The following is a 16,874-nucleotide window of genomic DNA, read 5'->3' as shown; positions in this document are numbered from 1 at the left end:
AGTATTGTTAGCCACAAAAGCAGACAGGACTCAGGTGAAAAATGACCTGGAATTTCTTCTTCCAAGAACATCGCTATATGCCACCAGTCAAGACTTTCCCTAAACTAGTAATGCTTAATGTTTCCTCCTTTTTCATAAAAGCAGCTGATCTAATTAGAACCCCACCTCAATTCTCTCTGTTGCTAGAAATCTTTTATCTTGCCTTCAAAATATTTTACTTGTCCCTTGTATAGACATAGTCAAAAACCCATTCAGTCATCAAAGGACTCTATCAATAAACTCTCTAACTGTGCCCCCTTCCAACTCCAGTTTCTCTCTCTCTCTCTCTTTTTTTTTTTTTTTTTTGAGACGGAGTTTCGCTCTTGTCGCCTAGGCTGGAGTACAGTGGCACGATCTTGGCTCACTACAACCTCTGCCTCCGGGGATCAAGCGATTCTCCTGCCTCAGCTTCCCAAGTAGCTGGGATTACAGGCATGCACGACCATACCCAGATAACTTTTTTGTATTTCTGGTAGAGACAGGGTTCCACTATGTTGGCCAGGCTGGCCTTGAACTCCTGACCTCAAATGATGAACTTGCCTCAGCCTCCCAAAGTGCTGGGATTACAGGCATGAGCCACTGTGCCCTGCTCTCTTTTTCTTTCTTTTAAACAGTAATCTTGTTAGTGAATCAGTCCTGCAGGGGCAGGATTACATCATATACAGTTGATAGTTTTTAAAGTATAACTCATAGAGTCCAGCACTGCCACACTGCTCACCATGACAGAGAAGGTTGGTGTTCCTGTACTTTTGTAATGATGACACTGAGACTCACAAACTCAGTGACTTATAAAGGGGTTCTAGGTAAGGAGGTGGCAGAGCCAGAATCCAAGCTCAAGTCTCCTGATCTCAAAGCCTCTACGTAGGTTCAGGGCCTCTGGAATGGGTAACCAGAAGACAGAACTTGGTGCCATGGGACTCCTGCTACCTCTGTAATACTCATCCCAATCACCTGCATCCCCAGCTTCCTGCCACCACTAAAACAACAAAACAAAACCCAGCACCCAATTGTCATTCTATTATTTTTGTACAGTGGTAAAGACAGAAAAACCCAACTCAAGTGTCAACTTTAAAAACTCTGGGCCAGGCATGATGGCTCACACCTATAATCCCAGCACGTTGGGAGGCTGAGGTGGGAGGATCACCTGAGGTCAGAAGTTTGAGACCAGCCTGGTGAAACCTCGTCTCTACTAAAAATACAAAAATTAGCCGGGCATGGTGGTGGGTGCCTGTAGTCCCAGCTACTCGGGAGGCTGAGGCAGGAGAATTGCTTGAACTTGGGAGGCAGAGGTTGCAGTGAGCCGAGATGGTACCACTGAACTCCAGCCTGGGCGACAGAACAAGACTCTGCCTAAAAGAAAACCAAAAAAACAACAAAAACAAAAACCACAACTCTGCCTCATCTCAGCACAGTACTACTTTCTTCCTTACCTGTGTATGTAGAGAAAAACTTGCTCTAATGATAGAATTTTCACCCATCAGGTTGCCTAAGGTCTTATAATATCCAGTATTTGCTAGCTTTTGGGGTGGAAGGAGTGGAACGGCCTCTCTTGTTTTGTTTTGTTTTGTTTTGAGATAGAGTCTCACTCTGTCGCCGAGGCTGGAGTGCAGTGGTGTGATCTCAGTTCACTGTAACCTCCACCTCCCAGGTTCAAGCAATTCTTGTGGCTCAGCCTCCCAAGTAGCTAAGATTACAGCTGTGCAGCACCATTTTTGGCTAATTTTTGTATTTTTAGTAGACATGCGTGGGCCAGGCTGGTCTTGAACTCCTGACCTCAGGTGATCTGCCTGCCTCAGCCTCCCAAAGTGCTGGGATTACAGGTGTGAGCCACTGTGCCCCGCCTCTGTTATATACTGTTAATGGGGCAGAAAATATACAAATAAAGCAAAATACAAAAGGCTAATATAAGAAAACTTCTCTCAATTCTAAGAGCATATTTTTCCAGGCTGCGTTTCAGTACAGTCACTACAATATCCACAGGACAGGAAGGAAGTTGGGAAGGCGCTGGACAAAGGAGGAAATGGAGGCCCAGAGAACAATCCCAATAGGTTATGGAAGATATGGGGGAAAACTGCAGAAAGAAGAGTCGAGAGAGGCACTGCTGAAAATTACTCCTTCTGTAAATTTCTTCTCCAGCATACGTTCTTGTCACTACTTTTTTTTTTTTTTTAACAGATTTCTTCAGTAATCTGCTTCTTCAATCATCATTTTTACTTTCTATTTTCATGGCACTTTCCATAATTTTAAGATAATTTGGCTCACTGGAGAGACCACACATAAAGCTTTTGTGAGAGCAATAATGAGGACTGCAGTAATAAAAAATAAACGATTGTCATTCCTCCAAGACAAGAATATGGATTTTTGGCCTCAATATTTCAGTGGCATAAGGAAGTATGACTAAATAATTTAACTATTCCCCAAACAAGCCACAGTCAGAAACAAAAATGGCAGAAATAGAACTCAAAAGACTTCATAGCAGGAAACAAAAGAATGAGGCCAACCGATATGAACTAGGTTTTACATAATAGTTTCTGCAGCTGGAAAATAAAACTCTGACTCTCTGAAGGAACTGAAGGGTAAAGGTCTTTAATTATGAAGTTCAGACAAGCTCTCCTAGTGCAAGAACAAGCTCAACAAATTAATTTTCTTCTTCTTTGGTTCTTAGGCGATGAATGTAATTTCACAACTACATACTACTTTTAATTAATTCGAAGTGGCATTAAATTTTTAGAAGATAGGCTGGGCACAGTGGCTCACATCTGTAATTCCAGCCCTTTGGGAGGTTGAGGTGGGAAGATTGCTTGAGCCTAGGAGTTGGAGATCAGCCTGGGCAATACAGAAAGACTTTGACTCTATAACAAATTAAATAAAAATTAGCTGGGCTGGGCGCAGTGGCTCACGCCTGTAATTCCAGAACTTTGGGAGGCGGAGGCAGGCAGATCACTTAAGGTCAGGAGTTTAGACCAGCCTGACCAACATGGTGAAACCCCATCTCTACTAAAAATACAAAAAAAAATTAGCCAGGCCTGGTGGCGCATGCCTATAATCTCAGTTAATCAAGAGGCTGAGGCAGGAGAATAGCTTGAATTTAGGAGGTGGAGGTTGCAGTGAGCTGAGATCACGCCACTGCACTCCAGCCTGGGTGACAGGGTGAGACTCTGTCTCAAAAAGGAAAAAAAAATAAATAAAACCATTATATATATATATATATAAGCTGGGCACACTGGCATGCACTTGTAGTCCTAGCTACTCAGGAAGCTGAGGAGGGAGGATTACTGGAGCCCAGGAGTTTCAAGTTACAGTGAGCTATGATCATTCCATTGCACCCCCAGCCTGGGTGACAGAGCGAGACCCTGTCTTTAAACACACACACACACACAAACAAACTAAGAAGATAAGAATAGCATGGAATTGTATTGTGAGAAACTACCTTGGGTGTTTTAAACTAGTACTAGATAAATTGCATTAATCTGTATCTACCAAAAGTATTAATACAAAATGGTAATGAATTCACTTATTACCTTCTAGAATCATTATTAATCCAGAACTCAAATAACTTAAAAACATAGGCTTTGAGTCAGAAAAGCCAGTGTCTGCATATTTATCCCAACCCTTAATGTCACAGTTTCCTTACCTATAAAATGAGAATTTAAGCACCTACTTCATAGGGTTATGGTAAAAGTTAAGAGAGAGAATGCGTGTAAAGAATTTAGCACTGCCAGGCAAATAGTAAGTACTCAATGTTAGCTCAATTCCCTATTCAGCACCAACCTCACTCCCAATGTCTTTTAATGAGCACATCTTTTGTAACTGAAACTGAGTATAACATAATTGATTACTTAGGGAACATGATTAGCAAGACACAGATAGCTATTGGTGACAATGCTGTAATGACCAGAGGACTGCACTTAGTGTGTGAGGCTGACCACTCAGCCAGCACCACAGTCTTCTGGTGACTTTTAGACTTGTGAACCGGGCTGCAGATCATCTTACGAATAACAAAATGAGGTGACTTTGGCTTTGCATAGGGGAAGGTCATATTCAGGGCTTGCTTACAAAATGTATTTGTGTCAGGTTTAATCACCCGTTTCTTAATAGCTTTGAGATACAATATTGACATACAACAAATCACATACTAAAATGTAATATTTTAGTATTAGTGAATAGTATTTAGTATTAGTGAAACCATAGCTACAATTGAACACTTGATCAATCTATTTTTACACTTTCAGCTATTTAGAACCTATCTCTGGCCAGGCACAGTAGCTCATCCCTATAATCCCAGCACTTTGGGAGGCCAAGGCGGGCAGATCACTTGAGGTCAGGAGTTCAAGACTAGCCTGGCCAACATGGTGACACCGCATCTCCACTAAAATACAAAAATTAGCTGGGCTTAGTGGTGTGCACCTGTAATTCCAGGTACTCAGGAGGCTGAGGCACAAGAATTACTTGAACCCAGGAGGCAGAGTTTGCTGTGAGCCAAGATTGTGCCACTGCACTTCAGCCTGGGCGATAGAGCAAGACTCCATCTCAAAAAAAAGAAAAGAACCTATCTCTATTAATAAAGCTACAGGAAAAGTTATTTTCTTGCAATTTTTAATTCTTTGTTCTTCTTCCTGTTCCTCAAACTACTGTTTCTGTAATGGGATATTTTATTACATGAGGTCTCTGAGGGCATAGTTATTTCATTAAGAAACACACTTCATAAAATTGCATCCATGTATGGTAATCTAAAAGCGCCAATCTAGATGACAGAAGCTTCTGACTATAAATTATAAGCAATCTTATCCATACATATGCAGAAGCTAGTGATTTATTAACTACTCTACTGTACTTCCAAACATATCTAAGTTTTCCAGAAGATTTCAAAAACAGTTCACTGGCAGCAAGCAGAGAGTCACGGATAAACTGCTGAGACAGTGGTGCTGGTAAGGGCTCCTGGCAGGAGTTCTGCATAAAGCAGCTGCATGTATACTTGGGCAAGTCATTTAACTTTCATGGTTTCAGTTTTTTCTCTTATAAAATAAATATTACTGGGCCAGGCGTGGTGGCTCAAGCCTCTAATCCCAGCACTTTGGGAGGCCGAGATGGGCGGATCACGAGGTCAGGAGATCGAGACCATCCTGGCTAACACGGTGAAACCCCGTCTCTACTAAAAAATACAAAAAACTAGCAGGGCGAGGTGGCGGGCGCCTGTAGTCCCAGCTACTCGGGAGGCTGAGGCAGGAGAATGGCGTAAACCCGGGAGGCGGAGCTTGCAGTGAGCTGAGATCCGGCCACCGCACTCCAGCCTGGGCGACAGAGCGAGACTCTGTTTCAAAAAAACAAAACAAAACAATATAACCTTGGTACAGGGAAAAGCCTTTCAAATTATTACCAAAACAATAATGGAAAATAATCATGTGTTTTCTTACATAAAAATTAAAAACTTTGTGTTCACACACACACACGGAGTCAGAAGAAAGACACACATACACACACACATATATATACAGTCAGAGGACAGAGCGAGACTCCGTCTCAAAAAAAAAAAATTAAAAAATATTGCTGGACACTGAGATCTGAGATTACCTGTAGCTCTGTCTTTATCTGTGACAAATATGAGACACATTCATGCTTTTGATTTTTTCATGATTCTTAAATATCATTTTACACATGTGCAAAATAACAGGATTTTACTTGGGTTATCCTTCAGGTAAATGATACAAAGGGAATGTACTGCACACTTCTTCTATCTCAAAAGGCTTGGGAGCCAGACGAAACACAGCTCAATATACTAGCCCGATCAATTGTGCACTTCTTGTGCCACCCACTTTGTTCCTTCTGGCTGCTTCTGGAACCTGACAAATCACTCCAATTCCCTGCACATCCCCATCAACTCTTTTTTCCCACATTTGCACTGAAGGGAAGATGATAAATGAATCCTATATTCACATGACAGCCCCATGCCCAGGCCTGTGCGTTTTCCGGGACTAATTGCTTTGGGAAAGCCAATACTCTAGCGTAAGTCTCATTCCAGTCTACATGGTAATTATATGTTAATGCCTTTTGAAATTAATTCAGTAACCCTCTTACTAGCGTGGAAGTAAAGGGTAAAGAAGCTGAGATTTAATCATATTGTCTTTCAGGGGCTTAATGTAAAATTTCTTTTGTATGTGAACTGAGCCATTGATGGACAGAATGTGCTGACTGCTCTTCCACTGTAATGGTGCAGTCCCACAGCAAAACTGCTAGCAAATGTCACACCAAAAGTCTGTCATGCACAGGGCTCTCAAAGAGAAGCTGAGTTTCTGGCTTCAAAGAAGCCACAATGTATGCTTGACCTCTCTTTTTGCTATTTTCTATAAATTAGCCTCATCTAAGGGTCTGAAGGAATTAAGATCAGGTATACATAAAAGGAAACTGTGAGCAAAGCCATACCATAGAGACAAAACAGTAATGATAAATCATATATGCAAACAATGAAGTTATAAAAATAATCAAGATACTGAGCATTTTACTTCAATTGAGGGAGGGACTATACAAATAAACAGTGTCAGGGGGTAAAGCAACCACTCATGATTGCTCTCAGAAACCCAACAGGTATAATCTAAAAGCCCACTTGCAAATGCTTCCTATATAATTCAGTATAATTCTACAATCTACTACACTGCAATATCCAAAGAACAGCTATTATAACACTGGCTTTAGCTTTCTTGGCTCATCATTAAATCAATTTCCTATACTCAACTCAAAAGCACATTGGAGTCGGGATTATACTATATACAAATTCTTCACATATCATAGAATAATAATTGAAAATTTTTTTGTCGGGCACAGTGGCTCACGCCTATAATCCCAGCAGTTTGGGAGACTGAGGAGGGCAGATCACGAGGTCAGGAGATCGAGATCACCTGGCTAACATGGTGAAACCCTGTGTCTACTAAAAATACAAAAAAATTAGCTGGGTGCAGTGGCGGGTGCCTGTAGTCCCAGCTACTTGGGAGGCTGAGGCAGGAGAATGGTGTGAACCCGGAAGGCGGAACTTGCAGTGAGCCAAGATGGCGCCACTGCACTCCGGCCTGGGCAACAGAGCAAGACTCTGTCTCAAAAAAAAAAAAAAAAAAAAAAAAAAAGAAAATTTTTCTGAGCTCTAAAAAGAAATCAGGGAAATGGTTCTTACATTAATTTAATTCTCTATCATCCCTGACCTAAAGCCCAATGAGAAGATGGGTTATAAATGCTTAAGAATCCTGTATATGGGCTGGGCACAGTGGCTCACTCCTGTAATCCTAACACTTTGGGAGGCTGAGGCAGGTGGATCACCTGAGGTCAGGAGTTTGAGACCAGCCTGACCAATATGGTGAAACCCTGTCTCTACTAAATACAAAGAATTAGCCAGGCGTGGTAGCATGCACCTGTAATCCCAGCTACTTGGGAGGCTGAGGCAGGAGAATTGCTTGAACCTGGGAGGCGGAGGTTGCAGTGAGCCAAGATGGCGCCATTGCACTCCAGCCTGGGCAACAAGAGCAAAACTCTGACTTGGGAACAACAACGACAAAAAGAATCTTGTATATGCATTTTTCCATTCTCCCAGCTCTTCAGGATGTTGTATGGAGCCATCAAGGAATAAAAAGATGACTTCTCTATGGGACATACTTTCAGAGACAAAGGCATTAATATATATGAACTAAAAAGAACTGAGCTAAACAACTCTGAACAAAATATGAATAAAATCAAAATCATCTGAAATGTATTAAGGTATTGCTATGTACCAGATACTCTCACTAATTCCCACAGTATCTTCTGAGGTTGATGCTGTACAATCACTAGACTGGAAGCTCTGTGAGGGCAGGTATTATGTATTTTGTTCACCAATAGAGAATCTACACTTTGTTCATACAGTGCCTGCTATATGACAGATGCACAGTAAGATATTTGCTGAATGAATTAATAATCTCCATTTGAAAAAGGAGGTAGCTGAGGCTTAGAGAAGATAAACAATTAGCCAAAGATACATGATGCCAGAATCTGTATTCCAACGATTTGTATCGTTATCTTTTGTATTCGTTATCTTTTTTTTTAACTACAGAATCTTTGTGGAGTGATGGGGAGTTAAGTTATTGGTATGTTTAATCTTTCTGCTCATTCCGTCTCTGCATGAAGATGAAGTTGCTGAACTGCAATGAAAGGGCCAAATTCAGAAAGTCAAAGGAAAGAATAGAAGGACTCCAATAAAGCAAAATGTTCTTATTTTTTATCCAGCAGAGTTCTTCCAGACTCCAGCTTAGCAAACAGATACCTGAAGTTTCTAAGGGGGTGGAAGTCTGTTTTAATTAACAGTTAACTATTCACCATGCTGTGCTATTGTGATATAATCAGAAATACATATTTGTTCTCTGCTTGCAGTTTCTGGCACAGAGCTCCTAAAACCCTTGTAATTTCCTGAGCAACAGGGGTGCTAGGTGCTAGGTACATCTTTTTTTTTTTTTGGGTTTTCCTTTTTATTTAATCAAAGACTGGTGAAAAAACATAAATACAGCACAATTACTTCAGATCATTCTTCATATTGTATACACACAAACCCATGAACATAATCTGAAAGAAAGCTGTAGACAGCAATGAAATGCATACAGCTTTTTCTTCCCTCACTCAAAAAAAAGTTTAAACACACAAACTTAGAATCTCATCAGCACACACTCTCTTGTGACAAATGATTCAGACATAAATAGTGGGTGCAAAGAAACTATATGCTAACATATGAATAACCTTTGTTCATGAAAAAACAGAAGCAGCCATAATGATTAAGATACTTTCAGTTACCGATAACTAGTTGTGCCCTAAAGGGCATTATCAAAAGAGAAATCATGCCGCAGAGAAAAGCGATATATAGACACAATGAGAAAATAAACTGCAAGATGAATGCATGCATGTTTAATACTGGAAAAATCACAGCCCTCCAAAATTTCTGCACATTTGTTATAAAAGCCCTCTGCACTCAACTAAAATTAAAATGATCTTAAAAGGATAATACTTGTAAAGTTTAAGTCTTCTTAGCCACAGAAATTGCAATGGAAATAAATGTTCAGAGTCATTTTCAAAACAAAACCAAAACAAAACCAAAACAAAAATCTATTCTTCCGATGACATGCAAGACACACTGCTCTACATTCCCAATGACTAGGAAAAAAACCCTCGAGTCAGTTTTTAGTTTGCAGATGCTCAAGGATTTTGTATTCCAGCAGGAGTTCAAATCTTTTTTTGTTTTAATATTTGGTCTCTGATCTGGGTTCCTGACACAGAGCTCCTAATCCCTTGGAATTCCTTGGGCAACAAGAGTGTCTTTTGTTCTAATGAGGCAACTCTTGGTGGGTTCTTGAATGGGAGATGGTTGCCAGAAGGACCAAACCACGGCTAAAAGCTTGGAATGTTCAGTTCCGACCCTCAGGGAGAATGAGGTAATAATTGCTCATGCCTACATGATGAAGCCTTAATAAAAACCCCTGAACTATGGGGTTTGAATAGCTCTTGGCTTGCTGAACATGTGGACCTGTCTGGAGGGTAGCACACCCAGACAGGGCATGGAAACTCTGCCCTCCCCTTCACTTACACCTCAACCTGTATATCTGTCTCTTCATCTGCTTGTTCGCCCGTATCTTCCTAACTTCCTTTATGGCTAAATGTAAGTAAATCGTTTCCCTGTCTTCTGTGAGTCATCCTAGGAAATTAATCAAACCTGAGTAGGGGTTCATGGAAACTCCCAATTAAGAGCTGGTTGGTCAGAAGTTCAGGTCATAACCTGGGATTGCGAATGGCCTCTAAAGTGGTGGGAGACAGTGTTGTGGGACTGAGCCCTTAACCTGTGGGACTGACGCTGTCTCCAGGTACCTAGTGTCAGAACTGAATTGAATCATAGGATACTCAATTGCTGTCAGCTGGAGAACTGCTTGGCATGTGGGGGACAATCTTCACACATTTGATGTCAGCTGATGTTCTGCTGTCTAAGACAAGGAAAACTCTTTACCTCCTACATACATTACGCTGAGCAACTTCTGAAATATAACCAATAATCAAAAGCATTGAGACAAGTTATGGTAGGTCTTCTGAGTCCAGTGCTTGCTGCCGCATACATAGTGCTGAATTTTGTGTTTGACCCGTAAAATACTCTCATTACTCTGCAGCCACAGCTCATTTGTTACCAGTGTCTAATAAAATGTCAGACAGAGAAATAAAATACCCATGCTCCTGTTGTTCTGGATACCACAGGACATTCCATCTTGAGTCTTAATAAGGTAGAAAGAATGGAACAAGAATCCTCATATTCCAAATTATAGCCTTTGGAGTGTTTCCATACACCAAGCAAGACAGGAAATCTCTGTCTAGATATGTATAACACAACAGAGTGACTTAATATACATGATTCCCTAAAGATGAAAGCATAAAAAATCAGGAATCTCCTGAATCTAAACAAACTGGGTTGGTTAAAGAAGTTCCACGGGGATCAGGCCCGGTGGCTCATGCCTGTAATCCCAGCACTTTGGGAAGCCGAGGTGGGTGGATCACTTGAGGTCGGGAGTTCGAGACCAGCCCGACCAACATGGAGAAAGCCTGTCTCTACTAAAAATACAAAAATTAGCCGGGCATGGTGGCGCTTGCCTGTAATCCTGGCTACTTGGGAGGCTGAGGCAGGAGAATCTCTTGAACCTGGGAGGCGGAGGTTGCGGTGAACCAAGATCGCGCCATTGCACTCCAGCTTGGGCAACAAGAGGGAAACTCCGTCTCAAAAAAAAAAAAAAAAAAAAAAAAAGGTCCCATGGGGAGCACAGTATACCTCAGTGGCTGTAGCATGGGTCTTGGAGTCTGGCAAGCCTGGGTTCTTAACCACACTTAGTCACTTAGTTCTGCAATATTAGGTATGTTATTTACCCAGTTTCTCATCCATAAAATGGAGATAATAATAGTTGTTACCATAAAGCGTTCTTAAGAATACTGAATACAAATATGTACAATGCATATGTGCAGTGCTAGTAATAACTGAGTACACTGGCTCTAACTTTCATCATTTTTACTACCGCCATCGCTTTTGTCTCATCTCTGAGGAAGTCTCTAAACATAAGCCAAAGGAAACAAACTGAGGTAATGAATAATATTAGTTACATAAGGTCATCTTTGACTTTATTTATGTAATGATTATGCTAGTCAGGGTTATGACCCAATGTGGGTCCCATTCAGGATGCTATATCATAAAAGAACAAGAAAAGAAAAGTATTCCTGGAAGTGACTTCTTTGCAGATACAGGTTTTAAGTGGGAAGAAGCAACCAGCGATTGGAAGAAAGAGTTGATGGTGATGGTCTTCCTGGTGCACCTGGCCAGCTGTGGCAGTAGTTATTATTAGGCAAGTAAAATTATGGATGACTGTAAATTCTATTCTGAGTCAAGTCTGAGGAGGAAATCATAAAATGCAAAATCAGTAAGCCTTCATTTCAAGTAAGCAGTCTAACACTCAGCGTCTCCGTGATTTAGCTCGCCTAAATGTCCTAAAGTTGGAACATTTTATCAAACAGGCCTTAAAGCACAATGGTTTACAGAGAGCTACAAGTCAAACTGCCTGCCACTGAATCCTAACACCATCATTTACTTTGTGATCTCACCAGTAAAAGAGGTTGTTCTGTTTGGTACCAGGTATATTTTAGCAGTTATTGTCATCATCATCATCATCATATCATCATCATTATTGCATTTCTCATTTTGTAATATAAATATCTTTTCATGTCTGTTTTCTTCTTCTAAACTGTGAGCTATACTAATGAAGGAACTGGATGTCTTCATCTCTTTTTCTGTTTCTGGTCCTAATAGACACTCAGAAGTGTTAGCTGAAAGAATGAGTGAATGAACAACCAAATGAGTATCAAACTAAGATAAGCTCAGAACAGATACCTTGAATTTAAGTGTAGAAGAATAATAACCTTTTCAGATTATTAATGAAATTATCTAGAGTAATTTAAAGAGGATCAGTCATCTTCTTAGCTTCTCTTTTGTCTATTCTATTCCTAAAGAAAGAACCTATGTAACCTTAACCCATATCCTGAACTTCACAGACATTATTATTTTTGAGACGTTCACAGGCTCTTGTTGGCTGTAACATCTTCCCCACTTGCCTGCCCCAAAAAACTGAAGAACAATAACAGTTACACATATGATTAATTCAAAGCCCAAAGAGAATTTTGATAAATACTACCAAAATTAGGTTAATATACAAACAAATTAATTTTGAATATTTAAAAATTGATATTAAAAACAAAGGTTTTAATATGTTTCGATGATATTTTACTGAAGAACTTCTAAAATATTCTGTGAGATTAGTTTTCACATAAGCAGCAAATAACATTTGCAAGCAACATTTCTGTTCTTGCTTTGAAAAATGATTTTAAGTAGTTGAAGGAAATATAATTTGACATCATTCTTTTCTTTCACCTCATTTTCCTGTAGAACATCCACTGCACCCATCCACTTCACCAAAAGACAAGTTAAAAACATATGCTTCTCACCTCTAAGAGTTCATCTCCAATACGCATTCGTCCATCTGTGGCAGCAGGTCCTTCCGGGTTAATTCCCACCACAAATATGCTCATGCGTGATCGGTCTTTATTACCAGCAAGGCTGAGTCCAAGTCCATTCTTATCTTTTTCAAGTTCAATAATGTGCAGTTCTCCAGGCAGATCTGCATATCTTTGTCTGATTTTTTCTATTAAAAGAATTTTTAAAACATTAAATAGAGTAGCTTGATCTGTATTATTGAGATGTCAGCATTTCCCCATCCTTACTGTGATTTCTCAACCACGGTACCCTTTTTGTTTTTGAAGAGACAGAGTCTTGCTATATTGCCCAGACTGGAGTGCTGCAGTGGCTGTTCACAGGCGTGACTATAGCACACTGCAGCCTCCAACTTCTGCCTCAGCCTCCCAAGTAGCCGGAACTACTAGTATGTGGCACTGTGCCAACCTCTATAATAATTTATTTTTGAGAATGAAGGTACTTAAGGCCATGCATGGCCTTAGATGTAGGTTACAGTTAAAAATTATTTTATTTCCTGCTAAGAAGTTTAACTCACCCATAAGACCTTCTGATTGTTCAGGTTCACACTGGCCTAGACTTTCTGTGGACTCTTCTTACCTAAGTCAATCAACACAAAGTGGCAGAAACCATGGTCCCTTTCCTATCTGCCCCAACCCAACCGCACTACAAACGGAAACAAAAATATTAACTGAGCACCAGATTTAAGGCAAGCAAAGTGTTTGGTCTTAGAGAGATAATGCTGAACAAAACAATCATGCTTTCTCCTCTTAGGACTTATGGTCCAGTAGGAAAGAAAATCAACAATTAATTCTAAATAATTACATTAATATATATTAAATAATTACATTAATATATATTAATATGAAGGGTACCAAATAACACTGTGTTATGGGAGCAAAAGCAAGAGGAATTAAGGGTGTTGGTTTAGCTGTCATATTTGAATTCATTCCACAAATCTACCACTTACTCAATACCTAACAATGAATATACTGTTTTATCTATCTCTATGAGGTTCCACTTCCTCATCTATAAATGTTACTATCCATTTCATGGATGTTGAGAAAATTAAACAACATACATGTTAAAGGGCTTAGCGGCTCATAGTTTATAGGTGTTCTATACTTCTCTTATTCCATCTTCTGTCTCACTTTGCTACCTCTATGTTAGGGTCAAAAGGACCTGTTTTAGGAGATGGCTGGCTATGTCTCACTTGTGTTGGTTCTGTGCAGCAAAACCACACTGACAAATCAGTGTGAGGATAGCACTGCCTTAAGCATGTCCTGTGCCCCACACAGCACAAGATCAGGCCAGGTGTGCCACCACACTCAAAAGCTACATGTCTACTACCATGGCTGGAAGCAATCATCTCAACAGCTTTTAAATAACAAATTGGTAGACTGTGACACTCTTGGAACTCTAAATGCTCATTCTAATGCTTCACTTATATTACATTTGCTGTCCTTAGGAGGGAACCTTGCAAATTAAAAGCTCAAGTCAAATCATTTGTCTTAAGGTAGAGTGGGGAAGAAGACAGCCCAGTCCACTCCATCGCTTTACCAGACTCAACAAACACTGCTTTATAAGTGAGTAGATAAATTTAAACTCATAAAAATGACTTTATGCATGAATTTATAATAAAAGAATAAGGCATAAGGGGGGTTTATTTTAGAATGAAAATAAATCTGCTTTACAAGAATTTTGAAGAGAATCTTAAAGAACTCTCACTGAACAAAGCTTGTTACTAATAAATGAACATATTTAGCAAAATACAGTAAAATGAAGGACTTGCAAGATCACAAAACTGTTAACTACATAGGAAAAGAGTTAAGTCATATTTACACTGAAGTGAATAAATACAAGGCATTTTTGCTGGTCGGCAACCAAGAACAAGATGCTGTGTGGGTACTGGAATGAATAGAGACGAGTAAGACATGCATTACAATAAAGATGCTCACACAGCATAATAGGAGAGATAAAGTTAACACAACAAATATTCAACGACTGCAATTATTTTTTAAATTCCCAACCATTACGACTGCTGGTCACTGAATAAATACTAACTTATTAATTAGATCAGTGAATAAATACTAAATTAATTATGCCACCAATAATTGCTTTTATTTTATTTTTTGAGATGAAGTCTCGCTCTGTCACTCAGGCTGGAGTGCAGTGGTGCGATCTTGGGTCACGGCAACCTCCACCTCCCAGATTCTTGTGCTTCAGCCTCCTGAGTTGCTGGGATCACAGGTGTGCGCCACCACACTCAGCTAATTTTTTTATTTTTAGTAGAGACAGGGTTTCACCATGCGGCCCAGGCTGGTCTCAAACTCCTGATCTCAGGTGATCCGCCCGCCTTGGCCTCTTACAGTGCTGGGAATACAGACATGAGCCACCATGCCTGGCCCCAGTAATTGTTTTTAGAATTCCAAAAATGGATATGGCTAGAAAATATTTTTTGGAATTAGGAAAATTTAAGCAGTCTTGAGTATGGTACGCAATTTGATTATGTGATAAAGAACCTTGGTGGGTGAAATGGCAAGAGGAAAATGCAGCTGGGATAGGGAGGAGAACATAGGTAGCTGCTGGCTGCAAACTGGAAATTCTCTGGACTAGTGGGTGGGTGATCAGAAATAAGACTGAAAGGTTAGTTGGTAGGCTGTTTACAGCAATAATATTCCATTTTACGGGTTCTGCAGAGGTGCCATAGAGTCCCCCAGGATGGGGGCGTTGAGAGGAGGCTCCATTTAAGATCTTTTCTCCAGATTCAACCAGAGCACTTATGCTCTCATCTGCTTTGTTTATTGGACTTACATGGTAAGACAGTTAAGAAATGATATCACAGCTAAGAAAACAACACGAAACACCAATTTTAACACACCTCTCTCAGAAAGTAATAAAGCATCTTTTTTTTTTTTTAAAAAAAAAAAAGACGTTGCTAACTTTAACAAGACAATACTCAAAATAGTAGATATGAGATAACTCTACACCTGACAGACACAAAATGCACATTTTTTGCAAATCACACACAGACCAAGTACAGAAACAGACTGCATATTGGGCCATAAAAGAAACTTCAATAGCTCTCAAAGACTCAATATTACACAGGCTGTGTTCTTGAAATATAATGCAATAAAACAAAAAAATTATAAATTAACAATAAAAAGATAACTTTAAAAACCTCAGGTGTTTAGAAATAATATTAGTAAAAAACCCAAGATTTTAAATAGAAAATTAAGAAATACAGTATTCACAATTGAATAAAAATTATAATTCTAGATGTCAAACTCGGGAGACACAGCTAAAGAATTTAGAAGGCAATTTATAATTTTGAAGAATTTACCAGAAAACAAGAAAAGTTAAAAAAAAAAAGCATTATAACCAAGAAATTGGAAAAATAGCTACATAGCAAATGCAAAGAAATAAGAAGACAGAAAATAGCAAAGAGAAAGGCATCTGCTAATGAATGAATATAGAACTGTCACCAACAAACAAATCAAAATAAAAATACATTCTGAAGTTCAATGAAATTAAAACCTACTTCTTGGAAAACATTAATAAGATAGGCTCTTTAAAAACTTAATGAGAAAAAATAGATGACAAAAATAAATTACAAAGCTGGATACAGTGACTCATGCTTGTAATCCCAGCATTTTGGGAGGACTGCTTCAGCCCAGGAGTTTGAGACAAGCCTGGGCAACATAGCGAGACCCTGTCTGTACAAAAAGTTTGAAAAGTTAGCCTGGCATAGCGGCACGCACTTATAATTTTGGCTACTCCGGAGGTTGAGGCGGGAGGATCATTAAGTCCAGGAGTTCAAAGCTACAGTGAGCCATGATTGTACTACTGCACTTTAGCCTGGGCTACAGCATGAGACTCCCATCTCTAAAAATAAATTTTAAAAAATTACAGAACTAAAAGAGAAAAATAACTGCAGACAGGTTTTTTAAATAAAATTATGGATAGTACCTCAATACAAACTGTAAGTTGGTACATTCTTAAATCTATATGATGTAGATACATTTCTCAAAAAAGTTAAAACACAATATTTAGTGCAAGAATAAATGTAAAACTGTGATGAACTAGTAGCTATTAAAGACATTGAAATGAGGCTGGGCATGGTGGTTCATGCCTGTGATCCCAGCACTTTGGGAGGCTGAAGCATCCCACATTCTGTGGCAGAATAGAAAGGATAAGGGTTAGGGTCACAATTAAGTTCAAACACAAGCTAAGACACTTAATATCTCTGATTCCTTGGACAAATTACTAAGCCTCTATGAAC

The 16,874-nt window shown here is 39.5% G+C and overlaps 1 protein-coding gene across 7 annotated transcripts in view; it reads right to left on the bottom strand.

The window, feature by feature from the left end:
- The window catches only part of PATJ (PATJ crumbs cell polarity complex component), a 426,007-nt gene that overhangs the window by 168,331 nt on the left and 240,802 nt on the right, over nt 1-16,874 (bottom strand). For all 7 annotated transcript variants that reach the window (XM_050752580.1, XM_050752940.1, XM_050752817.1 and 4 more), the window contains one exon: nt 12,568-12,764. In XM_050752580.1, coding sequence (XP_050608537.1) covers nt 12,568-12,764 — 197 coding nt within the window. The remainder of the gene's footprint in view (nt 1-12,567; nt 12,765-16,874) is intronic.

This window comes from Macaca thibetana, chromosome 1, assembly GCF_024542745.1.
Source record: "Macaca thibetana thibetana isolate TM-01 chromosome 1, ASM2454274v1, whole genome shotgun sequence".
NCBI classification, from domain to species: Eukaryota; Metazoa; Chordata; class Mammalia; order Primates; family Cercopithecidae; genus Macaca; species Macaca thibetana.
The sequence above is the reverse complement of the archived record's forward strand: the minus strand, read 5'-3'. Positions and strand labels throughout refer to the sequence as shown.